Here is a 25,234-nt window from a genome sequence, read left to right on the forward strand (position 1 = left end):
CGAACATTAGGCCCTATAACCTCTGGAGAATTCAACTAGGCCTATACTGCTCTACAGTTGTATCTCAATAATTAATTATGCTTGGGCTTTTAAACCTGTATGTAGGCCCTATGTGACTAAAATAAGCACATTCGTGGTTAGCACCTGTATTCCCTGATTTAGTATATCCATCAAACAGGCCATCGCTCAAAAAACAAACAAACTATAATTTAATTAAAAATTTCTTTGTTAACGAATCATCGGCCACAGTTTGGTAATTCAATTTACAGGCAAGCTGAATTGTGTACACTTCAAGGACGTTTTTATATTGCCCTTAAAATAGCGTGCCAGGCAAGAGCTTGACTCGTCCGTAGAACTGCAACTGCTGCAGCCTACTTCGGCGCCGCATGAAGCTGTTAACTTTTGTTGCTAAATAATTCAAATCAAGGAGCAAGAGTTCGACGATGTGACCATTATCTCATTTCGGATATGATGAGGGCGAATGAAAGGCTGAACAAAACCACCATTATGCACCTACCCGATGATCCAAAAGATCTGCAGTCGGGAAGATGAGGTCAATAAATGTGTCTATGGTAAGTCTCTGAAGGTTTAATAAAATATAGAGCTTAGGCTTAGGAAATAATATTATAGGCTTAGAAAAAAATGTGTCGGCCTCCGAGTCGATACTAATTGCACCCATTTATGCTAGTTAGACTCTCTGGTACAAAAGTTATATTTATTTTATAAACCCAATTAAATCTCTAACTCCCTGTGCTGCATGGATTCTGATTTTCAGAGTACTGTTGCATGTCGGGATTTTATTACTGTTACGTCTAAAATCCTACTCACCGCATGAGCTTTTGTGCAATCAATATAAGAGAACCTGACTATTTGATGGCAATCTTTTCAAAACAGACGATCACAGAAGCGGCGTATTTAAACTACTCAACATTGCTCTCTGTTTTCTTCAGGTAAAACATCTACTCTTCAATTCAATTTCAGTGTTGTTGTATGTCGTTTAATGTGTCTTTTGATAAACCTGTTTAATATTTCTGTTCTGTTTGTGGCTGTTTATGATCATTGATCAAACGTGTTGATGATTCTTCTTGCTGCAGCAGGCAGGCTCGCTGCAGAAATGTTAATAATGTCAGTGACTAGCTAGTGTCTTAGTGAGTGAGAATTGTTTGTTTGTGTATTGTTCAAGACGTATGTTTTGGGCATGGTGAGGTGTCAACTCACAAGATTTCCTGCTACGATAGGTTAATCCAAAGTACAGTCAGACAGTACTTTGTAATGAATGTCTCGGTAGGGCCTAGGGGCTAGGGTAGATTTCTAAAGTTAGGTTTTACATTTTTTTCTTTTTTCTTGACAATGACATGTCATTAGTAAAATAGTATAGAACAAAATTAGAAGTTCTGGGTAGGCCTAGTTCTTGTTACATATTTTTATTTTTGTTTTGTTAAACTTCATAATCATAGTAATACAAATGAACTGATATTTGTTGTTATTAAATACATTATATTAAATGTAACTTATTTTAATTGTTTTTGAATGGTTTTGGTTTGATTTGATGCAACTACCTCACAATGTACCTCATAATTTAGCATGAAATTGAACAGGCCTAGGGGCCTACCTTTAAAAATACAAAAATCAATGTACAGTATGTCATGTGTGTATTGTATTGTATTGTGATATGTTTGATGGTACCGATGCTTTTTCATTACCAGGTTTATTTCTGTCTTTACAACTTCATACAAGTCTTTGACATCTGAGCAGACATGGAGGCGACAGCTGTGGTGAAAGCTGTGGTTCTTGCTGCTAATCAGTATCACAATAATCAAAGTGATAGTAACTTGGTGCAACTACAAAGACAGCTAGATGTAAGTAAATGATGTACAATCAAACGATTTAAGATATTGTATGTATAAAAAGGGCCAGATTAGTTTATTTCAAACACTCAAAGTCATTGTCCTCTGCCTAGCTGCTGCAATGAGTGCTCAAAACAAACAAATCTTCCCCATAACAAGATGGTGCATACAACTGTGACAGTGCTGCTGTAAGAGATTGTTCAGAGATGTCACTTAGCCTCATCCAGCTTATAACTTCCAGGGTATACAACTTCCATATTGCAGTCAGTGATGACCCAAATCACTACACCTATTTCAGAAATGATTGTTATTTCACATCCATTTGGAACATATCTACCAAGAAAAATGTACCAAGATTGTTGAGAATGAGAGTCTATCTTTCTTAATGATGTTTGAACCAAGAAACACACTCATAGTTAAGCTGAAAATGTTGCCTCCTTCTAGAAAATATGTTGCAAATATTGTTTTGTTTAGCACACTTGATTCTAGTGTAACTTCATCTATCAATATAATTTTGTTCTTCTCTTCCATTCAACCAAACAACCACACAGACCTTGATTGGTGTGTCGGCCAGGGGAAAGCCGCTTGTCTTCTTCTCAACCAAGCAACTTCTGCCGACAGAATGCCTGACCTGTCTGGTAGACATCTTGAACGAACCGACGATGCCCATCGAGTTGGCTCAGCGAACAATGGTCCTGCTATTCAACCTGGGTGAGTTTTAACCTAAGCGGTCTAATTAATGGTAGATATTCCTTTTAATTTTCTATAAATTTTGTGGACTGAGTCATGTCTTTTGGTGAAAACAAAAAATAATTGTTAGAAATTGTTAAAGAGTAAAGAGTAAAGGTGAAACACTGGGCAGCCGCTTACCAGGTCGTTTTTAGGCCTAGTCGCCCCATAAACTCAGATGTGATTCCTGGATATACGGCAGCTAACTGTTGTGTGGCGTGAACAAAGAGATTGATAAAATATGAAGATCACCAACACTAGATAATAATGTTTTTTTTTTGGCCTTCGTTGTTTCAATACAGCATCAGATAGTGAGATTCGTGAGACGCTACAAACTACCTACAATCTCCCAGCATCCCTCGCTGCCTACCTCAGGATTAATATTGACTCAACGGGGGAGCAGGTCATTCTACAGGTCAGTTGACTTGTCCCCCTCAAAAGCAGTTTGCTTAGTTTACTTAGAACCATTGTGTGACTCTAATTATAAGGTTTATCGCGAATAGAAAAATGTCAAGAGAGGGCGCTGTTGAGCCCACACGATTAATTTAGGCCATGTGTGCGCACGTCGTGCATGACAACATACACCGCGGTAGCAAATGCCCCATCTGCCTACTCATATAATGCATTGCGGTTTTGAATCGCGATAAACCTTAAGGTAGTATGTTTGCATGTAAAGCATCACCAGTTTACTAGTGCAGTCCTTGATTCAATAGAATCAAATTTAACTTTTGATTTTGAAGTGTTAGGTATGGTTAATCATTTTCTTCACTGTAAACCCTTATGTGAAATTGATAATATCTGTGGAAACAATTGTTTAACTATTGTTGTTTTGCAGTGCGTGCAGCTTCTACAACGCATCACGTATAACTACCGTATACCGTACCTTAACAGCACCATGGAGGATCTTGTGAGATTCCTGATCTCAAATGTGTAAGTTTAATCTGACTAAGGTCAAAAGGAAAGTTTTTTTTCTTAATCCCATCAAATGTATATCCATCAGGGGACAATGTTATCAGGGGATAACATTGTGTGAAGGCATGCCACAAACTTTTTTAGAATATCCCCACCGAGCAAAGTTTCAAATCCTACACAGTAGGAAGTCAACCTTTTTTAAAGTTTTGCTTCAATCAAAGTTTAGAAATAAATGTGAATGTCAGTGGTACTTGATTTGGAACTACTTGGTATTCACTCTTGATGCATGTGCCCTGGGGTCGATTTCACAAAGAGTTAGGACTAGTCCTAACTTAGGACTAGTCCTAGGAGATATACAAATTGCATGGATAGTCCTAAGTTAGGACGAGTAACTGGTCCTAACTCGAGATAAGACTAGTCCTAACTCTTTGTGAAACCCACCCCTGAGCATGTTGCACAAATTCTCAAACCTTCAGTTCTTTATTTATTCCCCCCCCCCATTTTAATTGACTTTCTATGAAGTGACAAATTTTTTGTCCATTAAAGTAAACCAACTTGTTTTCTTCTTCTTTTCAGTCAAGCTGGTGAGAATGAGTTGACGATGCCTTGTCTTGGACTGCTAGCTAACCTGTGTCGTCATAATGTGGCAATTCAAACACACATCAAGGCAATGGTACGATACAATAAGCATTTCATTTATTTAATATACCACAAGGGAAACTGATTGGATAAATTTAAATAATTGAGGGTTAAACAAAGACAAATTGAAAATATTAAAATTTGGCCTTCAGATTTTAGCCTGCATTCTACACACTAGTTATCTAGCCCTTATGTTGGCTGTCTCCCTATTATGTCACAATAGGGAGGCTGCCAACAGTAGGGCTAGATAGCTCAGTTGGTAGAGTTTTGGCATGTTCATCAAGAGGTCCTGCTGTAGTAAATGTTTCTTTTGTTCAACCCAAAACTATTTCACTATTTTCAAGGACAAGTCTTGCTCTTTGATAATTTTAGTGTACATTTGTAAATGTAAATTTGCCAGCTTAAAAATAAAATATACAATGTCTCTGGGATCTTCGTTTCAGGTAATCACAATTAAGCCTACACGTATATAGAATTTAAGGCATTACATGGTGAGGTATCAATATATATTTGGTTTGCGGTAACACCATGAGTGTATGTACTTGCTGGGTCAGGGTAGATTATGTTCTTTCTGTCTTGCTTTATATTCTACAACCGCAGAGTAGGTTTTTCTGAATTTGTGTCATCTTACACCAGTTTTAGACTACTACACTGAATTCACAATTAAGCCGTTTATAAATTTATAATGATTGACATTCTTGAATCTGTGTACAGGATAATCTGAAGACATTATACAGAACGTTGATTCAATACCTGTCTCATAGCAGCCTTACGGTCATCGTCTTCTCCCTCTCCATCCTCTCCAATCTGTGTCTCAATGAAGAACTTGGAGAAAAGGTATGTCATCATTGTCAGTTGTTATCTTAAATCGTCGATACCACTCTTGTATCTTGAGTGTTTTAGCTGGGAAGCCTACAGAAACTCTGGGTGCTAATTTCTTGATAAAACATGAATTGCTTGCTTAGTTGATAAACCAACTGCCTGACCATTCAATATCCACTTGGTTTTGAATAAGGGAATCAATGTGTGGTGAAGAGGTTTTCAACTAGTGGTTTAAACCCGCGCCGAGGCTGGACTTGATAATATTACCCAGACGAAGTCGAGGTAAATTATCAAGAACCAGGTTTAAACCACTAGTTGAAAACCGATTCATCACACTTTGATTCCTATTCATAAATACCTTTTCGGTAAAAAAACATCAACACTTCTTGGTCACAATGTAAAGTAAATGCAAAAATTATAATTCTTCAATGATTTCTTTCAACACAACACCCCTCCAGCTATGAAATGGTAAGGCCCTTGGGTAAACAACTCCTTATAAGGAGATGATGTGCGTGTCGCGCGTATCGCGTGAAGTGGCACAACTGTTTCAGCCTTTGCTCTCGACCAATAGGAATGAAGAAACTGTCTTATAAGCGCAGGTGCAAGCGCGTGTCACGCCCGTGTTATAACACTTTTTACTGGTGTTATATCATCTGTTCAAACAACCCCTCGTGATGCCCTCTCGACCAATCAGAATGGATAAACTGTATTTATGAATGATCAATAAACTATGCCAGCCTGCTATATTACATTATGTGGTGGATTCGTTAACACAGTACTCAGTCAACCCTCCTACTGTCTGACCATTCTATTTTATCCACTGTGACTTTGAATGTATGCCAGTCTGCAATATTATATCATGTGGTGGTCAACCCTCCTACTGTTTGACCATTCAATTTTATCCACTCACTGTGGGTTTAAATGATTTAAATGCCAGCCTGCAATATGATTTCATGTGGTGAATGCGTCCACAAAGTAAACACAACACACAGTTTTTCCTGTACAGACAGGTGTGCCACCATACAGAACCTGTGCAGTTAAACAGTTACAAATGGTTGGTCAACTCACTGCAAATGTTATGGAACATATGAGGCGTAATGTAATTAATTATCAATCATTCAAGAGCCATAACCTGAATAATTTCTTGTCTTTCTGCCTCCAGCTTTTCAGCGCCAAGAATATAAACCAGACATTCCAGCTAGTCTTCAACATTCTACTGAATGGTGAGGGAATCTTGACAAGGCGTTACGCTGTGGATGTATTCGTAGATCTACTCAAGAGCCCTAAGATTCAACGCTTTTTGATTGTGTAAGTTTAAGGCATCATGCAGATCTTGATTTTATCAGGACTTGACAAATTAACCTCACCAATAGCAGCATTAATTTTGTGTGAAGCCCGGTTCATACTTCCTGCAAATGCAAACGAGAAGCAAATTTCGACGTCAAAAAGTTTGCAACGAATAATACACAACAGTAGAATTATGTTCAATTCCTGCGAAACATTCCCTGTGAGGGCAGCCGTGTGACGTCAGAATTCGAAGCATGAACCAGGCTTAAGAATGCACAGTTGACACTTATCATGTGTTACATTTTTCCATGGCTCGGTTTCCATCTTCATCATTTCTTAGGGTAGTTTCGAATTGAAAAATCTAGGTGGTATATTGTAAAATCAGCGATTTATCTCTCAGCAGATGTCCACAGACAAAGTTTTCTATATCGTCAAGAGTACCAACTTATTTCTCCATCTAAACCCCCTAGTGTTAGATTTTCCAGTCTCGTTTAATGTCATTTTTTCATTCTCGTTATTCAGGTATGAACATTTTCCGATGTGTCTGCAGCAAGTACTGAAATTATTAACCACTCAAGAAGCAGAAACAGTGAGCAAGGTGAGTAACTAATCTTACCCCCACATGACTGTTCCCTTCTGTTTTTTTCTTTTCTTTCAATAGTACTAAAGTAGGTGACCCGTTAAGAAAGGGTCTTGACTTATATTAGGTCTTGATTTTACATTGCCTGGAAAACGGAATATTCTTTGTGATGATTTGGTGCAACTGTTTAGAGATGGGGTTGCCCTGGTGTTTCTGGCATGGTTGGCTGCAGATTTGGCCACATCACCTTGTAAACCCTTCACACCGGTTCAACCTTCCTGCAAATCCAAAGCGAATGTTGTCGTCAGAAATTCATAATGAATAATTTGCATCAGTTGACTTGTGCTCAACACTTGCGAAACATTTCCTGCGAAAACAGCCCTGTGGCTTAAACCAGGCATGACAAGATGCTATCATAAAAGTGGGTCTCATAATTCAAACATGGCTCTACGTCCTGTCACAGTCCTCACAAATAAAATAAGCGCTTTGAGACGCCAGTAGATAAAGCGCTTCATAAGAACAGGATGATTACTATTTTGATTATATTATTATTACTAGATCTTTGAGCTTCTTCTAGCGTTCTGTGATGTGAGTGACCTTCGACCCACAGTCTGCAAGAACCTGATGGCCACACCAAACCTACAGAAGGTGGACTCCCACCACCAGGGGTCCAGTAGTCTCTCTTCCTCAGAACCATTCATGGTCATCGTCACGTGGGCCTCTCAGCCAGTGGACCTACATGAAAGCGTGTCACTTTTGGCTGTAGACCTCCTGAAAGAAGTTTATGAGGTTTGTTTAAGATCAAGTGTTTTCCTCTTACTTATAGCTTTGAGTCATACCAAAGACCTTTTTTTATTATGTTTGAAATTCCCAGTATTTTTTACTGCATGAGGGCATGTGTGAAACAAATTTACAGGTTGCGAACAAGTAATAAAACTAAGAGGTTTTTTACATATGTTTTTATTTTGTATTTGGCCATTGATACAAAAAAACAACATACAGGGAATAAACCAAAAAATAAAACGGTAACTTTGATGCAAGGAAAAATGCCTTTGAAAGGGCCCTTGTGCTCTAAAAAAAACCAGTCAACTAACCAGTTTGTGTGAAGAAGTTCATTGTTTTGCAAGAATTTTCTTGGGAATCAGCTTGAAAGGATGGCAACCTTTTGCCCACACTCTAATCTCTAAAGCACAAATATTTTAGCTTGTCTAAGCAGCCTCTCCTAATAAAATATATTGGTCTATCAATCATTTACTTTCATAATGTTTCCATCCCCTCATCTTACAGGAGATGATAGACTCTGGTCTCATCAGCAAGCTCTCCCCCCGTGTTGATGTGGTACTGCCCATGACATCTGAGCAGTTGACTCCGCCCATGGAGCTGGATGGACCAATGATGAAGTACAGATGCAACAAGCTGACAAAGGTCACCAACCTCCTGATGGATATCCTTTATGTCATAGTCAGGTCAAAGTTCAGAAATATTGTAGGTCAAAGTTGAAAGTAGTTGTTGAGCTATTTTCTCTTTTTACTCTTGCATGATTGTTGCGATCAGCTTCTGATATCACACGCCTTTCTGACCACTCAACCATCAGAACACAAATGTGGCACAACCTCCCGGTATCCACTAAAAATTCCAGCTCTTCGCCAATGTTCACAAAATCTTTTAAAACTTATCTGTACCAAATGTGATACGTTGTAGTAGTTCCATTAGTTTGCTCACTTAAAAGCACTTTGATCTTGCCGAAAAGGTGCTTTATAAACGCTCTGTTTCAATTTGTTATTGATCTTGTTACCCTTAATTCTTTTCTCACTTCTTTGTGGTGACACTAACGTGAGGTCAGAGGTTGCCAATATCCTCAACATCCAAGCTTGCTTCCAGATACTTGAACATCAATTCAACCACAACAGGATTGGCCTGACCCTCAGTAGGTTGACTGTGGACTCGGACTGGAGGTAAACCTCATTCATGAAGCTCTTTCTTGGGGGTTTCAAGTGTATCTCACCTTGTGAATTTGAAGTGCATAATTTACTCTATGAACCTCCTGCACAAATACATCAGTAAAGTAGAATGACCGTAGATTTGGACTGGAAGTAAACCTCATTCATGAGGCTTATATAATCGACCTAATAGGTTTCTTGTGTACCTCACCTTGTGAATTCGAGGCACATATTTTACACTATGAACCTCTTGCACCAATACATCAGTTTAAGTAATGTCAGTGTCTGGAAAAGATGAAAGACTTTCTTCATTCGTGAAGTATTTAAAATCTTATAAGGCGACTTTTCAGGCGTGTATCAACTTTGACCTGTTTTCGTTCGCAAGCTGATGCTTTTCTTAGTTTTTTTCAGCACATTTTTATTGGTCTAACCTATGTTGAAATCTGTTTGTATTTGTCCTGTGCAGTGAGGCTGGTGTGAGCACAGTTCTACACCTGCTGGACCTACTGCTCAAGTTAAGAAGAGACCTGCCTCAGTTGGATCATCCTCTGGTCAAAGTTATGCAGGTTAGAGTCAATTTTATGTTTTCAATTCATGGGAGCAGCTTGCCAATTTTTTATTGGACACAATTGCACTGACAGTTTAAAGTATATTGTCTTTTTCGTTGTTCATTGTTTGCGTTTAGTCAGTAGTAATACTTGCAGGACCACGATGTATTTCAATGTATGTTTGTATACAGTTGACATTAAAATGTTCTAATTAATTAGCTCTTTATAGCACAAATAACATGTAGTTTGGTTTTTACCAGAAGACCAATGTGTATTAAGCACTGTATACTCAGTTCTTTCATGAATGAGTTTTGTTAAAAAACCAATAGGCAAATCACTCTGGTGGGATTAAAACACCTGACCTTTGCATTGCTAGCGCAGATGTCTTACCACTAGACCATCAGTCTATCCCGATGGCTAGAGGCAGTTCGAACATTGTTGTATGACGACAGCAAAACAAAGAAACACAAAGCAGAAATGAGATTTTGGACTTCAGAAAGCAAAACCTCTTTAGATCTAGGGTTAACAATATTGTTTTCATCTCCATGATTACAGGATCAGCGTCTGGTCCCCTTTCTGGCTCATGCTATCACTACAGATCAACGAGTTAGTGTACAGACTGCACTGAGACTCATCAGCACTGCAACGACTCTTCCTGAGTTTCCTACTATTGTGTAAGTTATTAAAAACAGTCAATAAGCCTTTTTGAGGTATGGCGGACGTGATAGGAGTGCACTGCTTGGTTTGGGTGTATACAGGTAAATTTACCCAAACCCTTATAGTGTTGTAGCATTGTGTCCGCCATATCTCAAAAAGGCTTTTTGGCTTAACCCGGCTGCAAGCGTCTTGTACAGACATGAAATTCTTTGTGCATTCTTATGAGTTCGGATTTCCTAGTTCTTGGGAAAAAAAGTATATAAAAGCACACACCATGTGTACATGTTGGTCGGCCCTTGTACTCAAAAAAATGTTCCTACTTTTTCTCCGACAACCAAGTATCATGCTTGGTCTTGTATGAAAATGCCCATTGTGTCGCAAACAACCACAAGATTTGACCTACTTGTACTCAAACTTTATTGGTATTGGACCGAGTCGGCATTTTCCAATGTTTCCCTTTGCAGATTAAATCTAATAAATGTTTCCAATGTTTAACATAGAATGCACAACTGTAAAACAAATTCATGTAACCATGTATTTCTGATTCTTACTAATTTTCCTGACATGTTTTCCTGAAAATACCTGGTCGTATGGTGATGGCTATACAATAATGAACTGTCTCCGAAGAGTTAACCTAGCACCAGAGACATTACTATCAAACACTTGATGTTAATGTGAGCTTTATAAAGTCCCAAGGCCAAGTAAAACAAAAAACTTGTTGAGCGTCCCCGCCCGCTTCCTGTTTAGAGGCGGCCTCCTTTTTTTAATTTAATTTTTTTATGCACATTTAAAACATTTTTTTTAATGATATATATATATTTTTTGATATGAAAAAAGGGTTATTTTAAACAATCTCAGCTAAAACAATCTGAATGTCCTGTCTGAATGTCTTGTCCAAAATGTTTCATTTATGTATTGTGTGTTTGAGCAGTAGAAAAAACAATGGATATTTGACATTTTAAAAAGAATGGCGGCCATCTTAAAATAAAAAGCCCCTCCTCCTTCCTTTTTTTGAGAAAGCCGGACGCTAAACATGTTTCTTTTTTTACTCAACCTGATGTCATAGTTCAAAATGTGTGTTTTATCTTGTAGGTTAGGAGAAAGCATCGCAGCCAACAATTCCCAGAAGTCTGAGGAGTTGGAGACGCTCAGGAGGCCCATGAACATGGATAACCCTGGCTTCAATGTGGTCTTGTCTCCGAGGCGTCCCAAGCCAGTCTACCAAATTGAGAGGAGTAGGAATGTCCAAGCAAACAGCGCCAAGGAAGGGAAGCAGATGGAGACCAATGTCCAAAGCCTCATTGATAAGATGCAATCTGGACTGGATGTGAGTACTCCTGCCTGAACAACATATTCAAATTAAACTCCAAATCACATCAGGGACACAACATCCTTCAGTATGTTCAAGTCAATTCTGAAAGCCCATTTGTTTCAGGAGGCCTACCATCAATGTCTGATTTATTTTATCTGTGCATCAGCTTTTTTAAGCAAACCTTTGATTTAGGATGCTTTATAAATTGTTTATAAGTAATTAGAGTCTTAATTTTGTGTTTTAGCACTGAATACTGAGTACTTTCCCGAACAAAATCACAGGCATATTACTCGGTTGGGATTTCATAAAGCAGAAAGTATGACCAATTTTCTTGCTAGCAAAAATTGAGTTGAGCACGATTCACAACAATGTAAACTTAATGTATTTTGGCTGGTAATTTCTGCAAAGCAATACTTTTCTTTACTTAGCAAGTTTTTGTGCTAACAGCCTTTTATTGAATTGGGCCTTGGCCCAATTTTGTGTCCTACGTTCCAGAAAAATACTGTGCTTCTCATAAGTAGTGCAAGTGCCATGTAATTGGGCTCAGGTGCTTAATGCATGTGTATTAGAAAATCAATATGGTACAAGGGAACAGTGGAGTGTCTTCAAATAAAAGGCAATTATCCTTGCCAATCAAATAACTCTCCATTAGCCACATGGTGTCATGTTGAATTTTTTAAAAAGTTTTTTGTGTGAGTTTCACAAAAGATTAAACAAAAGACTGACTTGATTTCTCTTCTGATGCTTTGTTTGCAGCTAAAAGACATGAGAGCCTCGGAGATCATGGACGTGTACGAACACAAGCTGACTTCACTCGCCGTAAGTCAATGTCTGTCGATTATGAAATGAACCAATTTATTTTTGTCTATTACTCTCGATTAATTTTGAATTGATTGCTTGAATGATTGGATTATTTCAGACAAAGGAGAGTCATCTTCAAGATCTCCTTGAGGCTAAGAGGCTGGCACTTGCCCAGGCTGACCGGCTGATTGCTCAGTATCGATGCAGACGTGCACAGTCAGAAGCAGAGGTAAATGAAATCACAAACTCTAACTGTTAATGAAATGAGCCTTTGATTGCTGCTTTGACAAAATGTGATTACCCATACCTTTTATTTTTAATGCTACAAATTAAATGACACTTATTTTATTATTTTTGTCTCAAGTAAGCTTGGGCGATATCGATTTATTTTATTCACGATATATCGCCAACAATATATCGCGATATTTGATATAATCGCGATTAATTAAATTTGACATCATCAGTCTTCAAACTCCAAGTGAAAGTTGTAGAAGAGACAGTCCTAGCATAAGAGAGGTGTTCTAATGACCTATTCTTCTGGTTTTACTCCAAACCTATGGGGTGCAAGATGTCTCAGTCAGCAAATACACCGCGATATTTAATCTATATCGCGATATATCGATTAAAACCAAATCCATCTGATATCGAAATTGTTTCCAAATTAATATCGCGATATTCGATAATATCGTGATATCGCCCAATCTTATTCTCAAGTATTGTTAATTTAACACAATATAAAGTGTATCTAGCATTTATAATTCAATTTAATTCTCACATTATTACTATTTACAATTTTTCACGATTCATTGCATGAGTTCTTCTGGATGGTTGAGGATCAAGTCAAAGAGTGACCTAGTCGCCTAGTCGTGGTTTCCTCTCGGTTTTTGATTGCATTCCCTTTGTTGTATTTTCCTGTCTTTCTCTGAGCGCTTTGCAACCTTAGGAAAAGGCTCTATATAAATTTGTTTTATTATTATATTATAAATCATGAGTTTGTTTTTTAAAATTATATTATAAATCACGAGTTTGTTTTTTAAAAACAAGAATTTTGTAGTATGTTACTTTAAACACAAAGTAAGTAACATCTACATTGTTCTTTGATTCCGGAAAAAACGAACTGCATAAAGCCCGGTTCATACTTCATGCGAATGGGATACCAATTTTGACGTCACAAATTTGCAACAAATCCCTTGCATCAGTTGGAATGTGCTTGCAAAACATTCGCTGCGAAAACAGCCATTTGACGTCAAAATTTGCTTCGCATTGGCAGGTGGCAAGAAGCATGAACCGAGCTTAAACCAAATTGACTCGATGCTTTAATATATAATTTTGTTGTAATGTATAAACAATACATTTTATAATAATCAGGCAAGAAAGTTGCGCTCGATGCTCCAAGAGTCTGAGAAGAGGAGCGAGGAATACAGGGAGCAGCTCTTTGACACAAAAACTAGAGAGCAAAAGATGTCCGCAGAGATTGAGAAACTGACTGCTCGAAACGAGCAGCTGCAGGAGAAACTGGAACTGCTTGAGGTGACCCATGGAGAGCAGGCACGCAAGTAAGTCTTGTTTGCATGTACCATGGCTTGAATTTGACAATGGGCCGCCGCCCGAGGTCGTTGATTTTAGCCTTATAGGGTTCGGGTACTTGTTTTGTCTGACACAAACACATACGCTCACATATTTTCATTAGACTTACATGGTTTAAAGATAATGATAGTAGACAATTTCCCTGAAAATATTATTTGGTGAGGTGCTGTAGTTTTTGAGAAAAATTAGTAAAGCAATTTCACAAAAATTATTTTAGCATGTGAAACGGATTTATGCGACTCTCCTGAAAATATTACTCTCAGATTTTTCCTTTTTTTTCAACTAATGAAGCTGAAACTTCTACGGGTAAATTTTATCACAAACATCTTCTGTCATAGTGATTAGGGATTCATGTCATTGCCAAAACCTTGATCTACAAAATGTATCAAAACCCTTTAAGCCAGTACACTCATGACCTGACCAGTCTGACAGTCTTGTGTGTTTCAATTGATTACTACCTAGTCACATCACATAATGAAATGGTGTTCAAATGTTGACTTTGAGTTTGGTATTTATATAATTCCGTTGAGTATCAAAATGTACCAACCCATAATAAGACAAATGAGAAAGATCTGTTCTTGGTGCTTGTTCAAATAAAAAACAGTTTATCTTCTCATGGAGATTCTGTTCTTGTGGTATAAATTCTGGTCCGGTAAGCATTTTGTGTGTGAAATTTTACCCAAAGTGAGCGCCCTGCTGTAGCCTGTATTGATTGCAGCACTTTTGGATGTAACGGGGGCTAGACTGAGACTGGTATGGCTTTCTCCCTCAAGTTTGTCTGAGTGGATTTGTATTGATAAAAAACATGGCTTTATCTCGAGCAAGAAACTTTTTTTTCTTCCTGCAATTAGCCTATTTCAAACTTTCAGAAATGGTGTTCCATTTAATTTTGTTTTGGTACTACAATGGGAATAGATGTTAAAACCTGGAGTGAATGCATCAATAGATTGGCGAGTCTTGTGCGAGTTGGATTGTTAAAGTATTTCACATTTTAAAGAGTTGTTACTTGGTAAAAATATTAGTATGGGAGCATTTGTGGCGAACAAAAATGATGACCAATCTTAACATACTCTATATCCTATTTTTTGTTATTTTCATTTTTAGATATGGCACAACGATAGGAGTGCATGATTTGGTTTGAGTGTTTCTAGACAGATAAACCCAAACAAAATAGTGTCATAGTATTAATATTAATACAAAATTACAAAAGAAATTATGAAAGGTATTGTGTATAAGTTATTGTCCACCATATCTCAAAATGGCTCATTTTCTGTAGTCCCCTCATGTTGAAGATGGGAACTTTGTTTCATCTTGAAATGTTCTTGTTTTTCTAACCCACAGTTTGGAGACCATCCAGCGTGCATTAACAGCTCAAAGGTCTGAGCATCAAGCATTAAAGGAGATGCATGAAGTACTCTCAAGACACAATGAGACACTCAGAGGGCAGCATGAGAAGTAAGTGAAGATTAGAAATATGTCCAGTCAAATATGAATTCCTAAAAATCTGCTACGCAAAGTCTTTCAATTATATTATATGAAAGTGGCAACTCAAGTCACGCTGTAGTCAATTTTTCTTCGTTCAACCACAAATTGTTCAAAAGTTACCCAGTTAGTTTTCCACATGGTTTATTACTTGATTTTTTTTCTTCAAAGGAATGGATCATAAAATGTTATGGTCAATTAGAATTGATGATGTGGATTTGGATACTGGCTTAAGAACTGGGGCAAATTTCATGGAGCTGCTTAAGCAAAAAATGTCCTTGCTTTTAGTAAAATCAGATTATCTGCCAAGAATCCACTCAATTGTTGTGCTTAGTAAACAACAGCTAAATACCAGTCACAAGCATTGCACATGGCTTGAAATTTTTACCAGTAACATGTGTAAAATAAGCAAGCTATTTTCTTAAAGCCATTGGACACTTTCGGGAAACAGTGTTGTCCAATGCCCACACTTTGTGTATCACAACTTCTATATAAATAACAAACCTGTGAAAATTTAGGCTCAATCGGTCATCGGAGTCGGTAGAAAGTAAAGGGAAAACCCACCCTTGTTTCCGCACACTTCGCCGTGTCATGACATGTGTTAAAAATAAATCCGTAATTCTCGATATCGAGAATTGATATTGTTTTAATGTTTTCTCAAAGAGTAAAGCATTTCATGGAATAATATTTCAAGAGAAGTCTTTCACCATTACCTTCTGTAAACCCTGTAAGTTATTTGTACTTTTTTTTTTTTCTGTACCGAAAGTGTCCAATGGCTTTAAGCAGCTCCATGAAATTTGGCCCAGGCCTAAGGACTGGTCTTGTGGATACTCGAGTGGTGTGGTGTGTCAGTTTTGTCCTGGTTTCCTGTAGATCTTAAAATAACTGAGTGTACACTGCTTTATTGACCACTTAAAGACTTTCATCTTAAAGCATGCTCTAGCTGTCTTACTTTCTGTCTTAGAAAATACCTTTGAGCAATTAGTAATAGCAAGATCACAGTGAGCCACTCTGGCTCCAATACCATTCTGAAATTTGCTTTGCTTGAAATACAGGGCCACAATGAGGCTGGACGAGCTTGAAGATGAGCGCAACAATCTCCAGCGCAGTCTGAAGGACAAGGAGAATCGGCTGGCCGACACTGCCCACTCCCTGGAGGAGAAGAGGGAGAGGCTAGCCAAGATTGAGAAGGAACGGGACGAGTTTGAGAAAGCCTTGGACAATCTTGGCATTGAGTTGCAGAAGATGGAAGGCAAGAAGAAAGAGCTGACTTTACAGGTAAGTTCTAGGGTTTTGCTGCGAAGTCGAACAGTCAAGTTTAAAATTGAATTGTAATGCTCCACTGTCAATAAATTAATTTCTTCCCCTTTTGCTTTTGTTACCGTTTTATAATCATTGTTCTTTTGCTGTTGTTGATGTAATTGTTTCTTCATCTTTACCTTACAGGTGTCCTCATTAGAGGTCCTGTGTCGTCAGCATGAGTCCGACCTCAGGAAAAAAGAAGCTTTACTCAAACAGTTAAGGGACGATGTTGATAAGCATGCTAAAATCACCGAGATGATACACAGTCTGACCGGGGGTAAACCGAACTCTTGAAGACTATCAAGAGAGGTCTTAAATTTCTCCACCCATCTGGATTTACCCCCCAGCCTCTGGCCGACTAGAGGTGGAGTGGAACCTCGGACCAGTGGTCTCACAACAATTAAATTATTTCAGTTTTATACTGGAAGAGAGGTATTTTGTTATATGCGGAGACAGTTGGATGGTGAAGACTTTTACTGTAGGGTATACATGTAATCCCTTATTTATATTTATTGTGCTAAATAAAGTCAAACCTCCTATCAATGTATTATGAAGGGTTGATGGTCAGTTGGAGAAAGTAAACTAAACTTTTCTTAACAGCGGAACAGCGGAACAATTTCAGTTTATTTTTTAGTACATTGATTTAGGTTGCAAAATGTATAAAAGGATTTAGCCTTTGGTGAAGCATAGCGCCCTCTATTGCTCATATTACATTTGTGGCTCTTAAGGACTGCCATGAGAAATATGAATGTCAATTAGATAAAGAAAGGTTGGGTTAGTTATCTGAGGCATGTAGTATACTACTCAACTTCTGGCAATTTATTATTAGCCTATTTTCATTTCCAATATAAATACATGTATGTTACTTTTTGTGCTGGTGTCATTTTTAAGAAAATATTTTATGTAAATAAAAGAATTGAGAATCAGTTTCCAACACTTTGACTCATGAAAGTTAACTTTGGTCTGTGTTACATACTGCATTTTATGGAAATCTGATGACTTTGAAATCTATGTACAGTCAACTCTCGTTAGAAAGAGGTTCTGCTTATAAAGAGTACATTCTGAAGTCCCGAATCTCGTATCTGCTTTGTGTTTCTTTGTTTTGCTGTCCTGTTACAACAACATATTCCTGTTGGAAATAGGTGATTTGGCAAGTCTAAGTGATTTTGTTATAACCAGGGTTGACTATAGTTATTGCAAACTTGTGGTTCTCAAATGTTTTTGGTGTTGCGATATTATGAGAGGTTAGGTAGAAAATGTTAGGAGAAGTCTGGGACATTTAGAAGCATATTTTTATGAACAGAAAACTGAACAGACATTTTTACTCCTCGAACTCCTCGAAAAGAGCATTGACCCTGTTGTTTATGAACTGTGATGTTCTTGCGTCCAACTGCTGGACCGGTTCAGGATAAACAAATGGATAGCCTTGGGCTCAAGCCCCGACATCCAAGACTCCCGTTATTGTTGCTGTTAGCTGATTCCATCATCTAGTGTGTCTTGGGTTATTGGAAACGTGCAGGTTTAGTCTCTGATTCAGCCGCTACACGGTATCGATCGAAGTTTCTTAGGTTTCCAGCTTCTTTCTGTATAACCACCACAGCTCTGGTGTTTTAGTAAATAATGCATTCTTCAAATCATTTATCTGATTATGGAATTTACATACATTTGGTAATAATCTCTAATTGACTTGGGATGTTAATTTTGGTTTTTACCCGTACACCGATGTGTGTCAGCACTGTATACTCAGCACTTTCCCGATTCATGTGAAAAAATATCACAGGCATGTTACTCGGTTGGGATTCGAACCACAACCCTTTCAATTCTAGAGCAGTGTCTTACCAACTAGACTACCCAGGTTGCCCGGTAGCTAGAGGCAGTTCTAATCCTATGTTTAGCAGCGGGTACCGCCAAGATATAATAGTTTTTAAATTTGCATCGGGGACAAAGAATCGTTGACATGGGATGGTTTTGAAAAGAACCGTAGGTTTTCAACTCAACGTTTCGATCAGTGATCGACTTCTGGACACTACTAAATAATAGGCTGACAGGTCTGTGTTCAGAAGCAATATTGAATTCCGCTTTTTATTATCACAACAAGAGTTAAGACTACTGAAATATTCTAGCCTCCTTCTGATTGTGTTGATCTTTAGATCATAAAACGAGATGACTGCACTCTGAAAAGGTATCTTTAGCGTTCACATAACAAGAACGGCGTTATACAAGATTCGCAACTCTTGGTGAATTATTCAGCTAAAAAGGTCTTGAGGTTGGGGTGGGGGGCGGGTCGCATAAAGATGTGTTAATGTTCACAACGTTCAGTAGGTGGGAGTGAGTAACGCATAAGAACCCATGGGCAAATTATTCTCAGAATTCGTAGTTTTAGTGTGCCATATCATGTTAAGGTAGGCGCGCTCTCTACATTTCCCTTTGGCCTGTTGAGGTTTTGTGAGTAAGCGTTTTACCCTTACCAGTTATGCAAATTTAGATAGTTTTCACTAGAAATTCGTACCATAGTGTCCCAGTAAAAACAAGAATAGTATGGCATAATTATTCAGTGATGATTTTTCTAAACCAATATTATTGTTTCGTGGCGGAGCTAGCTGGATGGCGAGTAACTCTGCCTTCTACCCGAAATGCGCCGGTGGTTCCCGCCAAGCGCTCGCTGCAAAAATATTTGTGTATAAAAAGATAGTAGGCCTAACCTGAAAGTAATTTGAAACTGTTTTTATTTTCATAATCTTTTCATGGTGAAGTTTTACCTTTGCCTAAAAGCAATGTTGCACTGTCTGGTTAATGAAGGGTACTTAGAAGACCGACTGAACAAAGTCAGTTCAAGAGTTGATTGCAAAGAAGCATTTGCCGCAAGTTTGCTCTGGTACTTTTGTCTTCCCATTCATCCAATACATGTACACATCATACCTGGAATTAAATGGAGACAATGGCCTCTGTTGCCCCCGGTCTTTGCCTTGGTGCCCCTTGCAAAGTTTCCCATGACTTTCAGATTTTCAAATGGAAGTGCCTATAAAAAAATGACCCTGTCCCTCTCAAAATGAAATTCCAGGAGGGCATATCCCGTTACACAACAAAAACTTCCCGCTACAAAAACAGTTTTTATATTATACATGTAGTATTTTTTCAAGCCGGTAATTGTTATTATTAATGACACTTATGAATGCATTTACGATTCTTTCACCAATTACCTGCGCTCGAATTCTACGCCTACACAACCAATCAAACAAAACAGATTGATTGTCCTGCATTACACATAATATGAATCACTGCAGTTAAATTTATTCACATGGTTCGTTTTAACCCAGACCGAACCCTGAAGAAAGCATAATCTTCATCGTACTTCCATAAACATTCCATCGTAAATCTATCTCAAATCTTTCTGCCCCCACAATTTCTGCCAGTTTCTTTTCACTCCCCATTCATTAAACCAGATTGATTGTTATCACTAGCAATGGCTTCTAGCCTCAGTCACGTTCGCCTATGACCCGTTAACTTGATATTAAATTTCAGCCTTGGTTCGGTTCCCTCTTCTTATACTCCAACAGTCCCAACAACTTCAGGCGATAAAAAACAAACAATCTTTCTTCCCGCCTTTTTATACGGCTTTAAAAATACCATAAACGAACATTGTGGTAATTGCGATTGCAGCATCTGACACGAACGCTTGCGTTTTGAACCCCGCGGCGAAATCCAGGCCTTTAATTACGAATGATTTAATTTGGTGTTTTTTTTTCTCCTTTAATACTGAGATTTAAAGACATCGTCGTGCGGAGTACTACAGTATATTTGACTCTCACTAGGGAATTGAGACTTGGTTCAGTGGAAGGGTTTTTCTTTGGCTTTGGGCCTATACGTTTTTTTCTGTCCCTTGTTTAGTATCCGTTGTTATCGGTTCTATTTTTAAGACAAGAATATTTTTACGGGCCCAAAGTAGTGCTCATTAGGGACAACTCGTATCCATGTTTTTTTAAAATTATGTATTTCAGTGAATGTGGGCATCTTTGTTTACAAATGATACATGAACAAAAGCCTGATTGTAAGAACTTAAAAAAAAGGAATAACAAAATACACAAGTCCAAATGAACATCAGTTTAATTTTAGCAAGACATGAAACGTTAAAGTTAATCAAATTTAGAAAAACTCTGCTTGGGTCGAAATGTTAGCCATAACAATTCTTTTTTTTTTTTAAAGAAAACACCTAGATTTTTCGATGAACTGGAGAATGGTCCGAGTGGAGTTGGGTGAAGATAGCAGGGCCTAATGTCAAGTTGTTTATCAGAAAAACTGCTTAGCAAATTTCTTTGATAAGCACAAAATGAGTCGGGCACCAGTCACAACAATGTGAACTTCGCATTCAGATGCTGACAGCTTTGCAAAGTGTTCTTTTTAAACTAGTGTACAGGTTTTATTTTGCTAAGCAATATTTCCCTGTGCTTAGCAGGTTTTTGTGCTTACATCAGGCTTGATAAAATTGTGCCCTGGATTCGATTGGCGACCCGAATCACTGATTGGCACTCCCTAGTTGACGTTTCTATCGACCTCAACCCGTAACCCTACCTTCCACTTCATTCCAATCACCCCACGGCTTATCCCAAAACTGTCTTGTTCGATAACGTATTAAAAGAAGACAGTGCAAAACAATTGCGCTGAATTGAATAAAACCCATCGTTTGGTGCAGAACTTAGCCCGGACAACAATTATCAAGGCATACACCTTTTTTCAGCTGATCAGCTTATTTCATTTTTTTCTCTTCAAAAAAGTGCGGCATAGAAAACTGAAAAACACTACAAGTGCGATCGGCCATTTCCTCTTTTTGTTTTTGGCAATTGCAAGTTGCATGTTTAACTATTGTTGTTCTTACCGATTTAAGGATTTTTCCAAGATCTCATAGTTATAGCCTTCTTTTTTGAAAGAAATCACTAATTGGAGAAAGAAGATAAGTCCACGATGTCCAAAGCTGTAGTTTTGTATGTCTGGTCACGATACACACAGTCAGGAAACCTCCTACTACTGCATCTGAGAGGTTCTGCAGATCTAGTGAACAGGAAATGTTTAAAGTTCATCAAATCTTATCCCCTGTAATGTCTGTTTAATACAGAAACCAAAAACACAAGTCAGCAAATTCTCGTGAATAAATTGATATTAACAATTTAGCGTAAAATATGACGTGCGAACAAAACGACACTCCTCTACACGCTTTGAAATTAAAGTAGCACCTCGACCCACACTCAGCGATGAATTTATAGATCACTTTGAAGATTCCCAACCACTATAAGTGATGGGTCAATGCAATTTTGCCCCCATCTGGGAATTGCGCATAATAATGATGGATAAAGCCAAGATCTTGTCATTAATATGACCATTGTGGTCACTATAGATCACAACTGTGATGCACCCGAGGCGAAACTCTTTAACACCGCGTATAGATGGAAATAAAAAACCCGGCTTTTGCACTTTTCTATTTTTGGACACGGCTTGACGAATGTTCGTGTGAAGCAGAATTGTTTGTGTGGCTGTTGGCTCGGCGTCGGTGTCGTGTTTCACTGTGCTCAATTTTAACGTTCGCTTTGAGTTAACATTGGCGTACACTTCTTTGCCTTGTATACAAACATCGATTTGTATATTGACGCAAATATTGACGTAGTAATGTACGAGTTGACGTCAAAGTCACGAATAGTCACGTTAGTAACGGCGGCACCCTTTTAAAGTAACGTAGGTCTTGTGTCCTTGCACGGCTGAAATGATTGAAGCCAGGGTTTCCGTTTTATCGGTATTGTCAAATACCAGCTTCCTCACGTGTCCAAACGTCTTCATAAAAATCCAGTGAAAATATCGGGCTCAATATTGTTCATCAATTTCGTTAGAAAATTATGAAGAAAAAAAACCCCAACCCATCCTTGTGGCAGGATTGTAAATCAACACCATAAGTTAATGTAGTCAAAAACAACTACATGCATTGATCCCCTTTGACGTTTTTGTTCCGAATTCATTTTTAAATTCGGACAAGAAACTTTACATGATTTCTATATGGGCAGGAGTTTTACAAAATTACAAACGCTACGTAAATATTTGATATGACAATTATTTGGCAGTAGTTAGGCTACTAAAGGCACAAGCAAGATGTTTGCTCTCTGCCATCTATTTTAGCAGGAGTGATTGTGAAGCACATACAACATTTATTTTCAGACTGTTTTTATTGACAGTGCAATTATGGGCTAATGGTTATTACACACAAACTTGTGTATTGAAGAGGTTCCCGGGTCCCGCTGTTCACCATACTAACTCAAACTATATAAAGCATTGGCAGAGAGCATTTGATAAATTCATTCCACCTTTTTACACTATAGCTACTTTGGTCACACTTTCTTGTCCAGAGTCCAGAGTCAACAACTTTCCTAGGAAAAATGACTGTTCGGAACTGGTACTTTTACTCTCTGACGTGTTTAAAACCCCAATTGAGCCTCTGAAGAGCACACGGGCAGAGTCGACCCGTGTGCTCGTCTTTTGGGACTTGCAGATGATGCAGAATGTTCACAAAGAATCTTTCCTATATATATAGAAGGTTTTCAAGTTTATTCAATTTTGTCGAAATTTCTTCAATATAGTCTTTGTGATATCAAAATAAACCTTCCTTGAAGACTATTTTTGTAATCACGTTTGATTAATGTTTAGTACACGTTTAGTACACACACATTTCTAGCTCCATGCACCGTTTCTCTGAGGGGTCATTCTTACAAATACATGATACCATTCACCAGGACAGGGGTCTACACACAGTCATTTTTTCCCAATAGCATCTAGGATATGGAACAATCTCCCGGTAGACCTGATCAACTGTACAACTCTTGCTAGTTTTAAGCAGGGTGTACAGTCAGTCCAGCTCCGCTAGGTCAGCCTGAGCTGTTTTTTAGCCGCACGTTCACTGTTCACCCACCTGCACTGTACATTGTATATGTCTACACCCTCGCATGCACACAACTACCACAGTACGCAATACACCAGATGGTGGACTGTACTTTCACGGAAGAAGAAGAAAAAGTTGACTTAGTAATGTTTTTAGTGTAGGTCTACATACAGTGCATGTACACAAATCCGCCTAGCATCAATATTTCTGGAGTAACGGCCCAGAACAAAGACTAGCTTGTTTTGTCTTGTCCGTTTTAATTCTTATCCCTTGGGGTGTTGTTCTTATATCACACATGGTACGGCCATTGTCCAACGATGTATACCGGTGTGGCAGGAGATTCTGTGTGTCCCACCACCTCCCCCCCCCCCCCGGAGATTGTGTCCCCCATATTATGGCGAACTATGTAAAAACTTCTTCCGATAGCGCCCTCCTTTGAATCATCCTCCCAGCCCAATGTTAATTTTCCATATGGGGGACAGACTTTCCGGCGGACAGACTTCCCTGGGACACCGGCTCCAGCAAAAGGCTTCTTTCATATGAAAAGGTCTTTTGATGAAGAATACATGTTGAAAATAGAAAACTTGATGAATAATTCTTAGAACAAGCAAGTGATATTTATATCAAGAACTCTGTCTCGGCATGCCTGCAGCCATCCGTGCTCGCGACACCTTTTGCCCCCTCTTCTTCCGTGTGTCACTGACGGAAGCCGGAGGGGAAGTTAACTCTCTCGGCCCCGGTGGGTCCGCTCCCTCTGCTCCCGGTGGTGGGTGAGCGCATCACTGCATATGTCGTGCAATGTGTTCCCGGCAGCTGACGGTCTGGTGGTCCTTTGAAGGTTTGAAAGCTTACCTCGATGTAGTGACGTAAAGCCGTTGAATGTCAAACTCTTATAATGTCACATATTATTTTCCAAACTATTTGGGGACATGGCTCGATTTCACAAAGCAACAAAAGTCACCGCAATAATTGTCGGTATTACCATAGTGACCTGTGTTGTGACATCACACTTTACTTAGCAACTACGATTGTTTCGTATAGTCAAGATCAATCTTAGCTCTTTGTGAAATCGGCCCAGGTCAGTCTACTGTGCCCGCTCCTCCTATTTGTATGAACTTGACTTCCATGAAAATAACGAAGCCGGTGTAAAGCCCGGTTCATACTTCCTGCGAATGCGAATGCGAAGCGAATCTCGACGTCACAAATTCGCAACGAACAATTCGCAGCAGTTGCCCCTCTACTCCCTTGCGAATAATCGCTGCGAAAGGAGGGTGTGACGCCAAATTTACGTCAAATTCGCTTCGCATTCGCATTCTCTGGAAGTTATGAACCGGGCTTAATGATATAAGTACTATGCACAGCTCAAATGGCAGGTGATCGCTCCTTCTGACAACCCCTATTCACACCTCCAGTTTCCACGAAGCCACACCACCTGTACACTACCACCCCCCCCCCCTCCACCCCGATCACTGTCCCCACAAACGAATCAAGTGAAGTCTGGGACCCGTCGTGAATCATTATACTTCATCTTTGGCAATCGGAAATTGACTCTCCACTCAGTCAACGGAAGACTGGATATTGACAATTTCTTTCCCTCTTGTAAGGAAGAGAAATTTCCAAAGAGGTACATTTGCTGAGGAAGTTTTGCCATGTGGTAGGACCCCCATGCACCTGCTGGTAATAAATATTGAATCAATTCCTACATCAGTCTGTCATTGTGGGTGGTTACATTGTGACGATGATGGTATATACTGATTATAACACATTGATATAGCGGGAAGTTAGTTATGGAATGTCAATATAGAGTTGAAATTATAAAAGTATTCATGTTTTGTATTCTAGTGTTTTACACTGCGTCATCTAAGTTTGCTCC

General features: G+C 38.7%; 1 protein-coding gene across 1 annotated transcript; it reads left to right on the top strand.

The window, feature by feature from the left end:
• The first annotated feature begins 879 nt into the window (after positions 1–879).
• LOC139939591 (protein CIP2A homolog) lies at positions 880–17,501 on the top strand. Its single transcript, XM_071935604.1, has 21 exons — positions 880–950; positions 1,707–1,859; positions 2,399–2,558; positions 2,879–2,991; positions 3,412–3,506; positions 4,065–4,161; positions 4,842–4,964; positions 6,112–6,257; positions 6,759–6,834; positions 7,375–7,605; positions 8,104–8,260; positions 8,630–8,771; positions 9,223–9,322; positions 9,860–9,978; positions 11,054–11,288; positions 12,030–12,092; positions 12,193–12,303; positions 13,443–13,630; positions 15,003–15,116; positions 16,199–16,421; positions 16,590–17,501. The coding sequence occupies exons 2-21, from the start codon at positions 1,758–1,760 to the stop codon at positions 16,737–16,739; spliced, it is 2,745 nt and encodes a 914-aa protein (XP_071791705.1). The 5' UTR covers positions 880–950; positions 1,707–1,757; the 3' UTR covers positions 16,740–17,501.
• The last annotated feature ends 7,733 nt before the right edge of the window (positions 17,502–25,234 follow it).

This window comes from Asterias amurensis, chromosome 7 (assembly GCF_032118995.1).
Source record: "Asterias amurensis chromosome 7, ASM3211899v1".
Lineage (NCBI taxonomy): Eukaryota > Metazoa > Echinodermata > Asteroidea > Forcipulatida > Asteriidae > Asterias > Asterias amurensis.